This window comes from Filicampus tigris, chromosome 2 (assembly GCF_054856515.1).
Source record: "Filicampus tigris isolate MCC_2025a chromosome 2, RoL_Ftig_1.0, whole genome shotgun sequence".
Taxonomy (NCBI): Eukaryota; Metazoa; Chordata; class Actinopteri; order Syngnathiformes; family Syngnathidae; genus Filicampus; species Filicampus tigris.
The window spans coordinates 25,299,308-25,317,881 of NC_141218.1; the positions used below are offsets into that span (position 1 = coordinate 25,299,308).

The window sequence follows — 18,574 nt, forward strand, 5'->3', positions numbered from 1 at the left end:
TCAACTAGTGGGCCTGCTGGGAACATATTCTTGAAAAAAATATGTTTGGGTTGACTTCCGCTTTAAGATAGTTGTAATCAACTCATAGTTGTTCAAATAGCTAAATTTATTTTCCAATACATTTATTACCTCTGCCAAGGAGAATATGATTTTATTGTTTTCTTTAATTTTAATCATCAATCATGACTATAGGTGACAATTATTTTATTTATTTGCTCATGTTTTTCATGTTGCTTGCTTCCCACGGAGGGATTAAAAAGTACAGGGTTCGGCCATAAAATGGAATGCAAATTTGCAGACAACCTCTATGGTGCTGTAATTGGCGATATGGTCACTCAATAAAGTTCAGGTGTGCAGTGTAGTGTGGCAAAGAGATGCACAAAAAAAAAAAAAAAAAAACAGGCAGGTAATTGTTGCACTACTGGCACCATAGGCATAACACACGCCATTACTCGGTATGCCATCGGAAAGCATGCGGTAACACTGTAATCTCATTGTTTTCAATAGTGGACGCGCTCATTAGCATGCTGCTCGGATGGGAGAACGTTCAGGTCATTTGTTTTATGTGACCTGTGGGACCTATGAGGTCAGATGGCATCATTTTCTGAAACATATCTGATCTGAAAATGTTCCTGATGAGTCATCCACCTCCTGTCATTATCGCAGGATACTTTTTTAGGTCAATGAGCCGGAAACAAACAAATAAACCGTTTTATTTATCGGGCACTGTGAATGTTTTAGATGTGTCCTGGCTAGTTTGCAAATGTTTCTTTGTATACATTTCCAGTAATTTGGGACAACCATCACATCCTGACTTTTGACGATATTTCTCAATGTCTTAATGACTAATTTTCATGAGAAATCAAGGAAATGCAATACTGGGCATACTGCCTCATGGTAAGGCATCACATTTGTAGAATCCAAGTGACGAGTCATGAATTTTAGCATCTGCCAACCATTTACTGTTGCCTCTTGAGTGTCCAACCACTTTTACCAGTATTGAAAAGGGACATCCTCTCTATTAAATCAAATTCGTTTAGGGCATGCAACTCATAACAGAGGCTGAGATAGAAAACAACCACTATATGGTATAGTGTCTCCTTTCTCATTGTAGGGTATAGTCAGTGGTCTCACTTGACTAATGGTTGATCACTTGCATGAAGGACTCCCAGCTCAAGTTAGGTTAAATGTGCTATCTTAGGATGTACACGAAATGTGCAAATGCATCCACAATACCGTATGAATCAATTGTTGTTGCTTTTTTTAAGATACATACACTGTATTACTCAAATGGACTAACTGGAAAAAATATTATTTATTAGAAATATTTTCATGGTAAACTGTTTACACAAGTATTTTGTATTCTATATTAAGATGTGTTCCTGCAGCACAGACCCCAATGAGGACAAGCAGTGCACAAAACAGAAAATAGATGTATGTGCTCATATGAACCGTTTTAACCAGAAAAAGGTACAGATATACACATGAAAAATATGTAATCCTGCTGGGTACTTAACACATTTAAACAAAACTGCAAATGCATTAATGTCATGTTTTTACAATGCATGGTGCACAGCTTCAGTCATGTAACTATGTAATCAATTCCATTGCCATCTAGTCAATACAAAATTATAATTATACTGGACAGGTGAAAGTGCAATTTGCTATAATTGTTTAGTCTGACAAATCATTGAATTTTCCATGATCCAACTGTGAACTATTAACACTTAACCACATGCATAACACGTGAAATTACATCATTATCATTTGTCATATTCACACAAAATAAACAACTTTCTGCAACAGTTATGTAATACAACATTATTTCAGGTAAATGATCCCATGCTGTATGTTTCCACATTTCTTACAGTTGATGACTTGAGGAAGATGCGTGAAATAATCTATTTAGCGCGCTTCATTTGCTCTACATGCTCTCTGTTTACAATAAATATGTCACATTTGAAACTACAGGACCACTGTACTGTACTACTTGCCTGTGCCTGTGGGCTTCTTGGCCATCTCATTAACCACTGAGCCCAGACACAGCGCCTGATGTCAGGATTTCCTGACTGACTATTTCTGAACTGTGAAAACATGAACTTGGGCAGCCTTCCCCTCAGTTCAGTCATTTCAAAAGAATTGACTAAATACAAAACAAAATTACCAAGCATTGGTATCAAAGAAAGCGCTAACACAACAGGGGAGGCATCCAGGCTAGTCCACAAGTATCATAGACCACTAACGGGTTGCCAAGGTGATGAATGCCAATGACAGAAATGTAGTTGTCCTTTTTATGGGTTGACTTTATATTGGTTCTCAAAAAGGATGTTCATTGATTCATTCATTTGCTACAACTTAGCCTGTCTAGGGTCACGCATGAGCTGAAGCCTATCCCAGAAGACTTTGTGGGGTACAATTCGGACTGTTCATCAGTCAATGGCAGGGCCATCCATTCACTCTCACCTTCAAACTTAAGGGCAAGTCAGGGTGCTCAGTTCAACTGTACGTTGTTGGGTTTTTGCTGTGAAACAGATGTCCTAGCCACATCGTGCCGTGTCAAAAGGGGTACAGTCCATAATTGTTTCAACAAGCACACACAAAATTGTTTGGCCCCAAAATGACAAAAGGTTTTTAATTGCCTACAGATCCCACAAGATGGCAAAAAAGCTTATGTCTTAATCAAACTCTTAACTCACCTCAGCATATTACTTGGCACAAAGATGCCAGCAGATGGCTTCAAATCAGAAATTCAGTTATTGCATTGGCCTGAGCGCTAAATGACTGAATAGTTGACATTGAATATGTGATTTTGTTTTCTTTAGGCAAATAACGAATCTAATTGTTCATAGAACATAGAACCGAAAATATCAGGCGATTCGGTGCACTGTACACATACTAAGTGACATTACTACTAATCAGGATGCTGCACAGGGTTCTAATTGTTTTGTCATCATGGTTAATTTCTATGTCATTTGGCTTTTTTTTATTTTATTTTTATTTTTTTTAAAGAGATCGTAAATTGGGCTAAATACTGACGCTTACTGTATGGAATAGGTTTGTATGTAAAAACCACGCCAATACTAAAATTCACCCCTGACAAATTCAGAAGTGATTTAATGCGTTTTTTTATGACTACATTCGGCACATCCTAATGACGCCGATTATTTATGGGCGGGAACTGCTTTTTTCATACTTCAGCTGACTACGTCAATGAAGGAAGAAGGCAAGCATTGTAATATTGTTTCCTGGCTTGTTTTGTCATGCTCTGTTCTCACCCAGTGTCTGAAAACTGAACAATCATCACCAAAATTCATATGCAGAGCCCTACTCCTGTGCACTTCAACCTGGGAAAATATAAAAGCGATCGGCACACTATTTTAATTAGCGTATTTTACAGTCATTTTGACGTAGTGCAGGTTTTTTTAGATACCATAGGCGGGCAACCAGCCATAGCAACTAACTTGCTAACACCACTGCAGCTGTCGGCACAGCAGTTAGCATTTGACCACCGAGGCAGGATGAAATTGGCTTCTTCCCGGCCTGAGATGGAGCCCTGCGTCTCGGAAACAGTCAGATGAACACCGCTTATGCAGCCAAAGTTAGCGGGGCAAACGCTGGCTTCCGCCATGCCAGAAATGCAGCTCCGTGTCGCGGTGCGGCATGTATCAGATAGGCAACTACTCCTGGAGGTTGGCTTGGTGAGATTTTAAAGTTGGAAAAATCCAGCACGCCCGTGAGCCTTGTGAGGATATGCGGTGCGGAAAATGGATGGCTGGTTGGATGGACTTTGAAAGCAGGTGTGTGGCGCTATTGCTGAACAGAAAGTGGGTGGTTTGAGAGTAGTTATTTACTGATTTCTCTAAAACAAATTGATAAAATTGAAAATGCAAGCTTTTATCATTTTCTTCGGACGGCTAGACTACACTTCTGCTGGGCACAAAAATAGTGCCCTTGTTTTGATTGTATATAAGCGATATAGATAATGGATGGATGGATGGATGGATGGATGGATGGATGGATTGTCTGGCTGTGCATGAAGGCAGGGCTTGTGAGTCATAAAAGAGCGGAGATTACATGTCTGACTTTGTATTTTAGAACTTCTCCTCTGAGGTCATAGCGACAGCACAGGTGATTTTCAAACCAGATAATTTATTTGCCCTGCCTTTTTCTGTCTCATATACTTTCCAATTCAAAGATGCTATTTTTAGGTTTAAAACAACATACATCTTTAAAGTTGTATTAAGTACAGCATGTGTGCGCGCCTACACATTCACACGCACACTACATTGCCTGGATTACAAGAGTGTGAACACCTTCAGTTTAAATAAGTCTTTGAATAATAAAAGCTTGAATAATTCATGACGTGGCTTTGCCTCTGCCGCCCCCACTTTTCTATCTCCTGGTACCTGGGGCCACATGTGATAGTGGCACACATAGAAGAAGAATAAATCACATGTTTATACGATTCATTTTTGACAAAAGGCAAGAACAAATAAAAGGGTGTCCATTCAAATATTTTCCACAGATGCAGGTCATGCTTTCTCTTGTCGGAGATTTGAATGAAGCTCCAGCCGGGTCTGCACAAATGGACACTGTCTCTCAAATTTGGGATTAGATTGTGGATGCAATGGCGTTTTTGTGTGTGCTTTTATATATTTCAAATTAACAACAGACGGTGGTTGGGAGTCTTAACGGGTGTGGATAGTTGTGGGAAAAGGATTGTCAAATGTGTGCCATTTATGTCCAAGGTTAGTTTTCATATTATGACTAGCGCCGGTATAACTATTGTTGCCTGGGGAAATTGTGTGCAATATACAAAAAAAACTCTTATGACACATATCTTTACATGGTTAAACACGACTACTTGATCTGCCAAACAGCTGGGTCATTGCAAAAAAATACTATCATTGTAAAATGGATTTAATAATTGAATGTCTTAGAAACCACAAAAATGTCACAGTAGTCATTTATTAAGTATGCTCATTTGTTTTGCATTTTGTTTTGAAGATTTTGTAATCCTCGTAGTTGTTTGATTGAAGGTATGATTTCTTTGTTATATAAGGTGTTCGAACCTTCATGCATGCACCGCTATTCTTGTCCTTATTTATTCATTGTGGTTTTCAACAACTCGGTGAGAAGGCTATAAGTTATTCCAGTATTCAAAGAAATCTTCTTTGTTGTTGATGATGACAATAATAATAATAATAATAATAATAATAAGAGCGGCGGGCGGCACGGTGGTCGACTGGTTAGCACGTCCGCCTCACAGTTCAGAGGTCGTGAGTTCGATCCCGGCTCCGGCCTCCCTGTGTGGAGTTTGCATGTTCTCCCCGTGCCTGCGTGGATTTTCTCCAGGTACTCCGGTTTCCTCCCACTTTCCAAAAACATGCATGGTAAGTTGATTGGACTGTCTAAATTGCCCCTAGGTGTGATTGTGAGTGCGGATGTTTGTCTCTGTGTGCCCTGCGATTGGCTGGCAACCAATTGAGGGTGTCCCCCGCCTACTGCCCAAAGACAGCTGGGATAGGCTCCAGCACGCCCCGCGACCCTTGTGAGGATAAGCGGTACAGATAATGGATGGATGGATAAGAGCGGCATGGTGGTCGACTGCTTAGCACGTCCGCCTTACAGTAGAGGTTGTGGGTTTGAATCTGGCCCCGGCCTTCCTGTGTGGAGTTTGCATGTTCTCCCCGTGCCTGCGCGGGTTTTCTCCAGGTACTCCGGTTCCCTCCCACATTTCAAAAACATGCATGGTAGGTTAATGGTCACTCCAAATTGCCCCTAGGTGTGACTGTGTGCGAGAATGTTTGTTTGTCTCTGTGTGCCCTGCGATTGGCTGGCAACCAGTTCAGGGTGTACCCCGCCTACTGCCCGTAGACTGCTAGGATAGGATCTAGCACCCCCGCGACCCCCGTCAGGATAAAGCAGTATAGATAATGGATGGATGGATAATAATAATAAAAATAATAATAATAGCAAAGCATGTCCATACCATTATGCTCCCCACCACGCTTCATAAGGTTGGGATAAGGTTTTGATGTGCTGTGCCATTTTTCCTCCACACATGACATGTTCTTCGCAAACAATTCATCTTTGATCTGTAAACTACAGAATATTTTGCCAGTTGTGCTGTGGAAGGTCCAAGTGCTCTTTCGCAAACTTCAATCATGCAACATTGTTTTTTAGACAGCAACAACTTATTCCATGGTGTCCTCCCATGAACCCCATTCTAGTTATATCTACGTTCTACGTACTGTATGGTAGATTTGCTCACAGATATCAGATTTGGCATGTGCAGCGAATCCTGTGAGTCATCAGTTGATACGCTTGGGTTCTTAGGTTTTATTTTTATTTATTTATTTATTTTACCTCATTTAGCATTCTGTGTTATGGTCTTGCAGACCTCTTCACAGGTTGGCCACTCCTTGGAAAAGAAGCAACATTGCTGAACTTTATTAATAGACATTTTCTAACTTTGGCATGATGAACAAAGACTTCTTTGATAATCTTTTCCATCTTTTTATACTTTTATACTGTATATAAACTCCTGACCTCAACCCAATTGAGATGATGTTGCATGATTTCAATTCTGCTATTCACACCTGACATCCCAGGAATCTTGCTGAACTGCAAAAGGTTTGTAAAGGGGATTGGCCCAAAATTCATCCTGATCTGTTTTCTGAAGCTGAGCCGTGATTGGTTGTTACCTTAGCCTTGAGCATTTGTGATGTCATTTTCAGTCGACAGAAGTGACAAAATGGCCGCCCCCTGAGATGGCTAAAAAGGGGTGGAATTTGCTGCTTAACTCATATTCCACAAACGCAATATTCGTCAGAATGTCGTGTTTCAACTAGTGGGCCTGCTGTGACCATGTTCTTGAAAAAAATGTGTTTGGGTTGATTTTGACTTTAAACAAATGTATTCCTTCACCTTGTGATTGGAACATTCATATACAACCAGTCTATTTATGGTGATCGGCCTCCAAACCCTGTCTACTCACAATATTAAAAATATTTTTATGACTCGTTCTTGATGAACACTTGAACTTATTACGCTTCTGTATTTAACTTATGATGGTACTTGGAGAACAAAGTATTTTTTAGAGGTTATAGTGTAAAAATTTTTTGAGAACCACTGGTCTACCTCATAGTAAATTAAATTAAGCACCTATTTTGATGTATCCATGGAGTCTACATAGTACAAATAATTCTCTCTTGTGACTCTCTTTCCAGTGCGGATGATCGCTTTGATGCCACCTTCCACACCAACGTTCTGGTGAATGCGTCGGGTTACTGCCAGTACATCCCGCCCGGCATTTTGAAGAGCACTTGCTACATTGACGTGCGTTGGTTCCCCTTCGATGTCCAAAAGTGTGACTTGAAGTTTGGTTCCTGGACACACAATGGCTGGCTGCTGGACCTCCAGATGCTGGACGTGGACACATCCACATACATACCAAATGGCGAGTGGGATCTTGTCGGTAAGTTGCTTATTTTGCTGGAGGATGAATGGATCGCAATAAAAAAATGTAATCAATAATATTACTTTGGACATCCATTGCAGCATTTACAGCCCTTGTAAAAGTGGAGGAGACTGTCGTATTTCAAAGAAGAGTTTGCGCTTTAGGTGGAGGTTATGATTTCTACCATAGAAAAATAGTTTGAAGCGTTGCAAGCGCAAACTGAAGTTTAAAGTGATGGAATTGAAAGTATTAGTAGGAGAGGCAAACAAATATTTGATGAGGTACCGAAAATAAACGTATCACGATAATTTTGGGAAAGCCAACAATTGCTTTAAAGTTATACTTTGTTTATACTCGCCTTAGGTACATGGCAATTGGATGTAAAGGTATTTTCCCATCCACGGTAACGTTGCTTTTAAAACTTGAGACAGCACACCAGAAAAACTGCTCTGCAAGAGGCCAGCACCATTTGCATTGCTGAATAGGTGATACAGTACAAACAAAGCAAGAGATAATAGAAAAGTATTTCCAAAGGGATGCGTTTGGTTGATCTCGCCAAAGAATATGACCGTAATTTATCGACACTCGCCACGTTATTAAATCAGTCTTTACAAAACGCCAGGCAAAAACCACTTCTGAGAGAAAACATTAACCAAAGAGGGCAAAAAGCGATGAGGACAGCAATTAAAAGGTAAACGACCATCATTTTTATTCTTTACTCTATTCTTTGTTTTTTTACATTATGCACAACTCTCATTTATTGTGCAATAATCAGATTGTAACATGTATTTGTTACATGTTTTGATGCATTTATGTCTGAATATTGGGGGGCTTGGAACGGATTAGGGCATTTACATGGAAAACACGTCTCGACTTACAAAATGTTCAACTTAAGAAATTTCTTCCAGAACCAATTAATGTCATAAGTAGAGGTACCACTGTATGGACAAAAAAAAAACGATTTCTCATTTTTTTCTTTTCCTCGTTTCTAATTCACGTAAAGTCCGCTGATAGTGTAGTGGTACACACGCCTGAGTTGTGTGCGGGCAGCGTGGGATCGATTCCCACTCAGTGACAGTGTCTATGTGTGCCCTGCGACTGGCTGGCAACCAGTTCGGGGTGTAGTCTGCCTTCGCCCATTGACGGCTGGGATAGGCTCCAGCAACTCCCCGCGACCCTATATAGGATAAGCGGTTTGGAAGATGACATGACATGACATGACAATTCACGTAAAACTATCGGAACACCTCATGGCCCGAGGGGCTAATGACGAGGTCGCTGCATCGATCTATCAATCTAATTGTCTGTCTGCACACATAGAGACATACGGAAGAGGTCTCTCTTAACCAATGGGATGCCAGGAAGATGCTAGGTAATAGCCAAAGGCAGAGGAGCTATGAGTATGTTACGTTCAGGAAACTCTGGAGCTGCGAGTAGCAGCCCATACTGCAAGTGGCTGCTCATACTTTTACCTTTCGTATCCTGAAATGTCTTTCGTACCAAGAGGCAATATTTTCCTGTTGAGGTGTTTCATAACTTGAACATTTCGTGTGAAGAGACGTTTGTAAGTAGAGGTTCCACTTTATTTAGTAAGCCTGTGGGATGAGGCAAATTCTTAATTTGGATCTTAAATTGTAAATGTTTGGGGGAAACCCCGTTTCAAACAGAGCCAAAGAGAAAACAACCATTGTGTTTATTAGTCAGTTTTGGAACACCACCCAAATGTAGCCTTCCAGCTAGGAGAGTGACTTCGCATATTTGAACAGTGAAGAGGCGTTGGCTGACTGCAACTGAGGGTTGGACGGGAAAAATCGACAAGGTGTACAATTGTTTGACACATGGACAGTATGTGAGAAACATATCAAAGATTATTCGCTTCTATGGTCATAATTCTCAACATGTTTCCCTTCATTCCAGTGTTTCACCAGTCAGGCCATGGCTAATAACATACGAGGCTGTTGCAATATAGGCACTGTGATATATTTCCTCAATTGTGTGACCCATCCCTCCATTTATCCTTTTTCCGCCCATATGGCTGTTTACACAGACAGATGGGATGATTGTGTTCATGTTTTTTTGTACTTGCGTCTCCCTGTGTCCCTCAGGTGTCCCAGTCAAGCGCAATGAGCTGTACTACGACTGTTGTAAGGAGCCCTACCCTGACGTGACCTTCACAGTCACCATGCGCCGCAGAACGCTTTATTACGGCCTCAATTTGCTCATTCCCTGTGTGCTGATTTCTGGCTTGGCTCTCTTGGTCTTCCTGCTGCCTGCTGACTCAGGAGAAAAGATCTCTCTTGGTAAGATGATGCACAGATGTGAACAATTAACAATTTTGGAGTTGGCAATGCCTTTATAGATATAACCTTGTCTTTTATGGGAAACTCTACAAGATTTAGGAGTGTGCCTGTGGGACTTTCTGTCCGCATTTGTGAAGTGAGAGTGACATTGATGCTGCATCAGTGAGGGAGTTTGATGGGGTTGAGGACACTAATAATCTCTAATCAAATCACGGATGTGATAATTGTAGTTGATAATACAAAAATAGTTCATTAAATAATTCAGGGGCACTGATGGTCTAATGGTAAATTCACCTAACTCTGGTGCTGGAAGTGCGAGTTCGGTTCCTACTCAGTGACGGCGTGAATGTGAGTGTAAATACAATACAATATACAATACGATACAATTTTATTTGTATAGCGCATTTCACAACAGCTAGAGCTGTAACGAAGAACTTTACATACAAACAAAAAAATAGCCATAATACAACAAGTGAAAGCAATAAATTATCACAAAACATTATATACAATAGACACCAGAAAACTGTCAGTCTCAGGTCTGATCGAAAGCGCAAAAATAGAAATGTGTCTTCAAATGGGTTTTAAAAATGGACATCCAATGGGAGGTCATTCCAAGGGGAAGGACCAGCAGCCGAAAAGGCGCGATCCCCTCTGAGGCTCCGCTTAGCCCTCGGCACCCCGAGCAGCGCCTGGTCCGCAGACCTGAAGCTCCGGGAAGGTGCGTAGGAGTGGAGGAGCTCGGAGAGGTACGCCGGGGCGAGGCCATTTAATGATTTATAGACAAATAGGAAAATCTTAAATTGAACCCTGACCCTAAAATGCACTGGGGGTCACTTCCAGCTCACTGCCAGTGAAAGGAGGCCAGACATTGGTGTAATGTGCTCCATCTTCCGAGCTCCAGTTAGTAGGCGGACAGCAGCATTTTGGACCATCTGGAGATGTTTGAGAGAGGACTGGCTGACTCCAAAATATAGTGCATTACAGTAATATAGCCGAGATGTAACAAAGGCATGGATGACTGTTTCTAAGTGCTGATGGGAAAGGAGGGGCTTTTCCTTAGCCAGATGTCTAAGGGGAGAGAAGCTGGTCTTTACAACAGCGCTGATTTGCTGGTCCAATTTAAGATCACTGTCCATTTTAAAACCAAAGTTTGAGACTGTTGGCTTTAGATATGAAGCCAGGGGGCCCAGGTCAACAGGGTGGGATGTAGAAGAGCCACTGGGACCGAACACCATAACTTCTGTTTGCTTTTCAATGAAATTTAAGAAATTCAGTGACATCCAGTCTTTGAATTGACAGTCATCCGCATAGCAGTGGAAGGAAATATCATGGTTTCAAAGGATGGCACCCAGGGGCAGAAACTACAAAGAGAATAGCAATGGCCCCAAAATAGAACCCTGTGGAACACCATACGATAGAGGGGCAGAGCGGGACTCAGAGGAACCTAGGCTTACAGAAGAAGTCCTGCCAGCCAAATAGGATATAACCACTCTAGAGCGCATCCACTAATTCCCACGTGGTGTTGCAAACGAGTCAAAAGAATACTGTGGTCTACAGTATCGAATTATATATGCCCCTGATTGGCCAGTATATGGTGGTTTTGCCCAAAAGTTAATTAGGATAGGCTCCAGCTCCCTGGACAGGATACGCAGTGAAGAAGATGGATGAATGGATGTATGGATGCATGGATAATTAATTCAGAGGTATTATGACAACACAGTGTTTCTTATTATATTTTTACTCATACAAAAATTCCCGTTGATGTTGATTTTATTGTTTCTGAAATTTCATTGATAAACTTCTCAAGGGCAGTTTCCAGAAAATTGTTCCACATATCTGCAGCGGCGACAGATACAAACTCCAATTCCAATGAAGTTGGGACACTGTGCAAAACATAATAAATAAAAACAACATACAATGATCTGCAAATCCTTTTCAATTTATATTCTGAATACACTACGAAGACAAAATATTTAATGTTCAAACTCAATTTTTTTATTTTTTGGGTGAGGAAATATTCACTTGTTTCAATTTGATGCCTGCAACATGTTTACCACTGGTTTACATCACTTTTGCTTTTGACAACATCAATGAGTGTTTGGAAACTGAGGACACAAATTGTTGAAGCTTTGTAGGTGGAATTCTTTCCCATTCAGATGCTCAACAGGCCAAGGTCTCTGGTTGTGGTATTTTTTGCATTACAATGCACCACACATTTTCAATGAGCGGAGGGATCCAAGGTGATAATCATTCAATGTTTGTTTTGGGCCTTGCCTCTTACGTTTCTCCAGATTCTGTGAATCTTTTGATGATATTATGCACCGAAGCTGATGAGATTGAGATCCCTAAGTTCTTTGCAGTTGTTCGTTGACAAAAGGTTGTTCTTAAACTGTTGGACTATTTACTCACGCAATTGCTCACAAGTGGTGAACCTCTCCCCATCCTTGCTTGTGAACAACTGAGTTTTTCGGTGACACTCCTTTTATACCCAATCATGAAACACACCTACCAACCTTGTCAGAGTATACTATGATGGTGGCAAAGTCAAATTTAAGAGAGGAAAGACATGAGTCTGTTTAATGTAGCTGAAATTTAAATTCTGGTGTATTTTGCTAAATGATTTTTAACAGCAGAGCAACTCTTATGTCATTAGAAGCAATTCTGTGACAGACATTTCTGCCCCATAAAGGTAGAATTATTAAAGTATCCTGCTCATTTAGAACATTGAAATTAGCATTTACTTGATTTTTGCACAAATCAGTGTGGGAATGTGGGTCTCATATACCCCGACCCCCCTCGTTTTTTAAGAAGGAATGCTGACAGCATTGAATAGTTCCAACCTACATTTTACCATCTAGCATGCAATACTGTGTGTGCATATGTGTATGCAAACATTCTCATAAATCATGTAGCGAGTCATGAATACATGCATGTAAAACCGCTCGGAATAATTGAATTTCTGAGTGGAGTTCTATCAGCTCCATGGTTTTTGATGGATACCCACATGTGGATGAGCAGTCACAAGTTAACATGAATTTGACAGATATCTGAAGGGCTACCCTTCCTTCAATGCTGCACCTCACAAATCACTGTGGTTTTGAGATGATAACATTTTGCATCTATAAGTAATTACAGGAATAATTTCACAAACCAGTGATTCCACTCACACAAATCATTTTCCTTATGTGCTGCCTTGTCTGTTTGTTTTTTTTTTTTTGTAAGGAATCACCGTGCTGCTTTCGCTAACCGTCTTCATGCTTCTGGTGGCTGAGATCATGCCGGCCACTTCTGACTCGGTTCCTCTCATCGGTGGGTTCTATTGATGTGTACCTCTATGTGTCATATACTGTATCTACACAGAATCCCCCTGAGGAAGAGAACCTGACATATCCTAAAGTGGAAATGTGTTGGTGAGCTATTTATATGAGTGTGCATGCTGTTGCGATATGGCAAAAGCAAAAAGTGACTGTACTTTAGATTCTGTCAGTCAACACACCAACATTAATGACCACATCATGATATCAACTTGGCTGTCCCTTGGATTGTTTCTGCCAGCAGTATAAGCACCGGCATTATGATAAATGTGTTATTCGGTGCTGCCAGACCTCTAGCTATGGTCACCTGGAGAAGAATTCATTCTAAGGACGATTCAGTTGGCCTAGCTTGAGGATGTCCAAACATCATTCTCACAGCCCCCCAGAGGGGTTCTGTGGTAAAATTGTGTGGCCCAGGTCAAAGCTGTCAGCACCACCAAGACAAGAAACTCTTCAATGGGTAGGGTGGAAGAATCAATAAGGATGAATAAAAGATGAAAGAGAGTTGGTAGGAAATGAGATAGCTTTGGTGTTGACGTTTGTGTTAAAAACTATATAAGTGCGGTGTAGTATCGCAAATTGTATTTATTGGTTTTTAGTTCAATACGCACAAATCGGGTTTAAAAAAAGAGTAGGCCTTGAAGTGACCAAGTAATTTCTGAGATTTCTACCCAACTGAGAAATTCAGGTGCACTCATCAGCCACATTAAGTGGACCAGCACTATAGAATAAAATGCAATACAACATCATTATCAGTCTTTTTTTTTTTAAGTTGGAAAATTTCCATTAGTCATGACAGTACGTTATGGGAATTTCCAATAAACTGGAAATGTCTTTGATTACAGATTAGTATATACCACGGCAGGTAAATGCACCAATGCACAAGCCACAGATTTAATGGTATTACTGGGATAAATATTTGTAAATGTTTTTTCTCCAATGTAAGTGGCACTGTCTGAGAGGTATTAAATGAACAACCTACTGCCCAAAGACAGCTGGAATTGGCTCCAGCATGCCCACGACCCTCGTGAGGATAAGCGGTTTGGATAATAGAATGGATACATTTTTAGAGATAAATGGCTACCCAACCGAACATAACATTTATTTTAAATGACCCGGAGGACAAGCCCAACCGTCGTCATAATTAAAATGATTCATCTTTACCACATTGAATGTGGCTGTTAATTATTTTCAACACTGCTGCCTGAAATAGACGATACGTCTTTTATCATTACCCGTAAAATCACCAGAAATTATATTCTTTTCACTCACATTTATGTTCTTGTGAGAAGAAACCACTGGCCCCTTCTTCAATTACTTTGCTAATGTTTTGGCCTCTTGGTAGTTTATAGTCTTCAATTAACCAAACATACTGGTTTTTGGAATGTGTGAGGACGTGAGTACTCGGAGAAAACCCACACATTCACGGGAAGAACACAGAAACTACACACACAAATTCCAGAGTCAAGATTTGAACCCTGCACCTCAGAACTGCGAGGCATTGCTAACCACTAGTCGGCTGTGCCGGCACTTGATGGACTAAGAATACACAGAAGAAGCACTTTGAGGCTGATCACGTTTGTTTTGTGTCTTCCAGCTCAGTACTTCGCCAGCACCATGATGATAGTAGGAATGTCGGTGGTGGTGACTGTGATCGTTCTGCAGTTTCACCACCATGACCCTCAGGGAGGCAAGATGCCCAAGTGGGTAAGTGATGGAACTTTTTTTTTTTTTGGAACTATGGTACGTGTGATCAGATATAGCAAGTGACAAGGTCCTTCTTTTCTCCCTCTTTTTGTATTTTATACACAATAGCAATAAATTTGGGAAATAATTGTTGGTACGTAGAATTATGTATATTCAATTCAAACAATAGTGGTCTGAGGGCACTTTACAGATGGAGCAGGTCAAAGAACACACTCCTCACTTATTAAAAGATTAACTGAGCTCCATCTGGAACCCAACTGAGCCCCAGCTAAACCCAAACTGAACCCCACAAGCAAGGACTGGTGACAGAGGCAGGAAATAATCACTCTAGGGGGAATAAAACCTCGAGCGGACCCGAGACTCAATGTGGGGTGGCCGTCTGCCTCCACCGGTTGGGTCGGAGAGTAAACAAAGGAAAGACAGATAGAGGGACAGGAAGAGAGCGAGAGGACACACGTTAGAGAGAGAGAGAGAGAAAAATTATATTAAACTAGTTGATTCATATCATGTTTTGAAATGTTCAAGAAGACTTGTTTAAGCTAAGTGCAAATGAAATGATGACTTCCTATAATGGTTTTTCAAGCCTAACTTTTGTCACCTTTTTACATTAGGTAGCAATAATTATTTCCCTCCATAAATTTGGTGTCATCATTTAAGTCTTCTATTGATATTTTACTGAAAAATCTGTCAACGATAGTTTGACAAATTGATCCTTTTCATTTTTACTCACAAGCACCATGGATGTTCCTCAGTGAAAATGTACATTTATGATTTCAGAATTTAACTTCTCTCTGATCAATAATGTAAGATAATAGTGATAGGTAGTGAATGATTTAAAAACTGGTCACTGAAAATGTAAACTCAATCATCTATGAGTGCCCTATACATGTTTAGGTTCGGGTGGTCCTGTTGAACTGGTGTGCTTGGTTTCTGCGCATGAAGCAACCTGGCGATGAGCGCAGGCGTCCCGGCTACAAGCAGCGCCATACTACTCAGCGCCACTCCAGCAGCAACTCTATTGAAATGGGCGCCATCCCAAGCCTCTCCATTCCTCTGTCCCAAACTTCCTGCCCACCGTGCACCTCAGGCACCTCCAACGGTTCAATGAGCCTCTACTTTGGCAGCTACCACCCAGTGGAGGGTCCACATTGCCCACCTTCCAGCGACTCTGGTGTAGCACTGGGGGGTCGCGCTCACTGCTCCCCTGGTGACGAGGCCGAGCCCCCCGGTGTTTGCAGTAATCTTTTGGGAATGGGTGCAGGTATGGGAGTCAGGATCCCGCCACCGGAGATTCAGCGCATCTTGGAGGAGGTGACCTACATTGCCCAGCGCTTCCGGGATCAGGATGAGGCTGAGGCCATTAGCAGTGAGTGGAAGTTTGCAGCAGCGGTGGTGGACCGTTTGTGCCTGGTGGCCTTCTCGCTCTTCTCCATCATTTGTACCTTCACCATACTCATGTCAGCGCCCAACTTCATTGAGGCTGTCTCCAAGGACTTCACCTAGCTGGATGTAGGAAAAATATATAGGTATATATCATCTAGCGCTCTTAGTGGGCCTTTAATGAGAATAGTGCTGATGTAAATATAATTATTTTATGTCTCAGATATGTGCAAACAAACACGCATACATTTTTACAAACATGCTGTCCATCTGAGCTCACTTGCCAAATCATGAATTACATACAGCGGATACAAAACGTTGAGATACACACGCACACACACCTACACGGACACGCACGCAAGCTTTTATGAGATAAAAATAAATAGACCAAGATAAATCATTTTAAAACTTACCTGCACAACACACTAAACTGGGGGGTAAACAATCGTTTATGGAGGGGAAGCAAAAATAAACTGCTGAAATGATGTGCTTGTACAAATGTGCACACCCTCTTGCTTTTGTACTTGTGTAGAGATGTTCACTTGGAAAATGAATACTACTGTTGCTAAGAATCACATTTCACACCCGAGTCCCTTTATTTTGAGTGATCACAAATGTGCTGTATTCAAATCTGTTGTGAGCATTTAGTGTATTGTGCATTAATGCTTTGTGCTGACTGGTTGGAGTGGACCAATAACACAGATACAAAGGTGTCAATCAAATGTAGTTTATCGTAGTTGAAGTTTAACATCCTTAACTGTTTGCTTGGAAACTGTACGGAAAGCTAATACGAAAATTGTTCAGAGTTGCTTATATTAAAATGTTGATTGAAGAGGAATGCTAATGTGACTTGTGACACTCTGGACTGTCTGTTCTCACAAGTATTTAGTGGTATTTGTAAGAAATGTAATGCAATGTAATTAATACAAAACAAATTCAAGAAAATATTTAGTGGGATTTTATATGCCCTAAACCTAACCTCACAACACTAACTGCTTTGAAATCAGGGACAATAATAGCTTGTCAGCCATATCTGCAGGATTTCTGTAAATTGTGGCAAGATTGTTTTTGTGGTGCGTTGCTTTGTACTGTAGACGAAAGAGCGCAGAGTTCACACAGGCAGTTGCAATGCTTGTTTTGCCGCAAATTAGTTCAAACTTGATAAAGTACTTAGGTTTCGGTACAATATTCCAACGCAATTCTCATGGCGTGTCACCCTCAGATAGCAAGGATAGTTACAAAAGGCTTGAGGAAAAATTCAAAATCACTTCACGCCACTACAAAATACTGAATACTTATAGAAGCTGTGTGTCAATATAGGTTTTGTGTATGTTTATATACAAAGCAGTTGACTTAAGTTTCCATCTATGTTGTGCTGATTGTCGTTTTCCTCTGTGTCCTTTCAAGTGTAAATGTTCACCCTTGGCCATAATAAAAGTATATTTATTCTCTGTATAACTGTCTCTTTTTAGATCTTCGAGGCGATAATCAATGAAAGTGGAACAGAGTGAATATCCATACTTTGCGTTTATAATTTTGTCTCAACCCAGCTTTATTTCTGGAAGCAACCTGACGGCAACTGCAAATATCACTATCCTGAAATGCTGAAAATTGGATGGAAGACAATTTTAAAGCTTCTTACATTCAGGAAAGAAATAAGCAAAAAGCATGTTTGAATACATGAATATGATGAACCATATTAACTTCAGTGAGCCTGGCCGTTTTTGAAATGCCAGGAAAAATAACCTCTCAACAAATTTAACATGCCACATTATACAGGAAAAAGTGGCCAAGTAACCAAATCATTTCCACACAGTTTGCTTCTTTTGGGTGGTATTAAAACTCTCAAATCAGAATTTCAGATTGTTTGAGACCAAAATGGAAATAGCAAAGAAAATGCGACGAAGAATGTGGAGCATGATTTTTTTTTTTTTTTCCTGGGGACGTTGAACTCCCAAATAAAATGGGATTTCTGATGGCAATCCAAAAATGTATTACAGCTTTTGTATTCTTAGCAAGATAATAAAACTTGGAAAACTTGGTCTGTGTTTTTAGTTGAATGGATTATTTGCTACTGTTCTAACTTTTTTTTCGTCTTCTGCTTAGTGTCACTATCAAAAAAAATTAGAAGCTTTGTTTTAATTGAACATGGGCATTGTATGAGGTTTTAAACAAAAAGTGCAATAAATGCAGTAGAATAAATAACACTTTTAATGACAGATTAGTAATCAATAGGCATGTAACAAGTCACTCAAGCCCCGATTCAATTAGATTTTCAGTTCCCGATTTTCGATTTGATTTGATTTTTTTTTTATCGCTACCATGCTCGTTTCTGTGCGCTAATGTGGTGCTGCAGCCACCCACAAACGCAATACGCAATGATGTTTGGTGCAAGTGTGTCAAATAGGGCT

At 40.6% G+C, this 18,574-nt stretch overlaps 1 protein-coding gene across 2 annotated transcripts in view; it reads left to right on the forward strand.

The window, feature by feature from the left end:
• The window catches only part of LOC147151898 (neuronal acetylcholine receptor subunit alpha-7-like), a 39,941-nt gene extending 21,887 nt beyond the window's left edge, over positions 1-18,054 (forward strand). The window contains exons 1-6 of one of the 2 annotated variants that reach the window (XM_086020591.1): positions 3,493-3,797; positions 7,233-7,480; positions 9,568-9,762; positions 12,985-13,071; positions 14,674-14,783; positions 15,678-18,054. In XM_086020591.1, the coding sequence (XP_085876717.1) occupies positions 3,751-3,797; positions 7,233-7,480; positions 9,568-9,762; positions 12,985-13,071; positions 14,674-14,783; positions 15,678-16,286 (1,296 nt within the window). In that variant the 5' untranslated portion in view covers positions 3,493-3,750 and the 3' untranslated portion in view covers positions 16,287-18,054. Of the gene's footprint in view, positions 1-3,492; positions 3,798-7,232; positions 7,481-9,567; positions 9,763-12,984; positions 13,072-14,673; positions 14,784-15,677 lie in introns of those variants that run through there. The other variant, XM_086020582.1, reaches the window with a different exon arrangement.
• Positions 18,055-18,574: the final 520 nt, after the last annotated feature.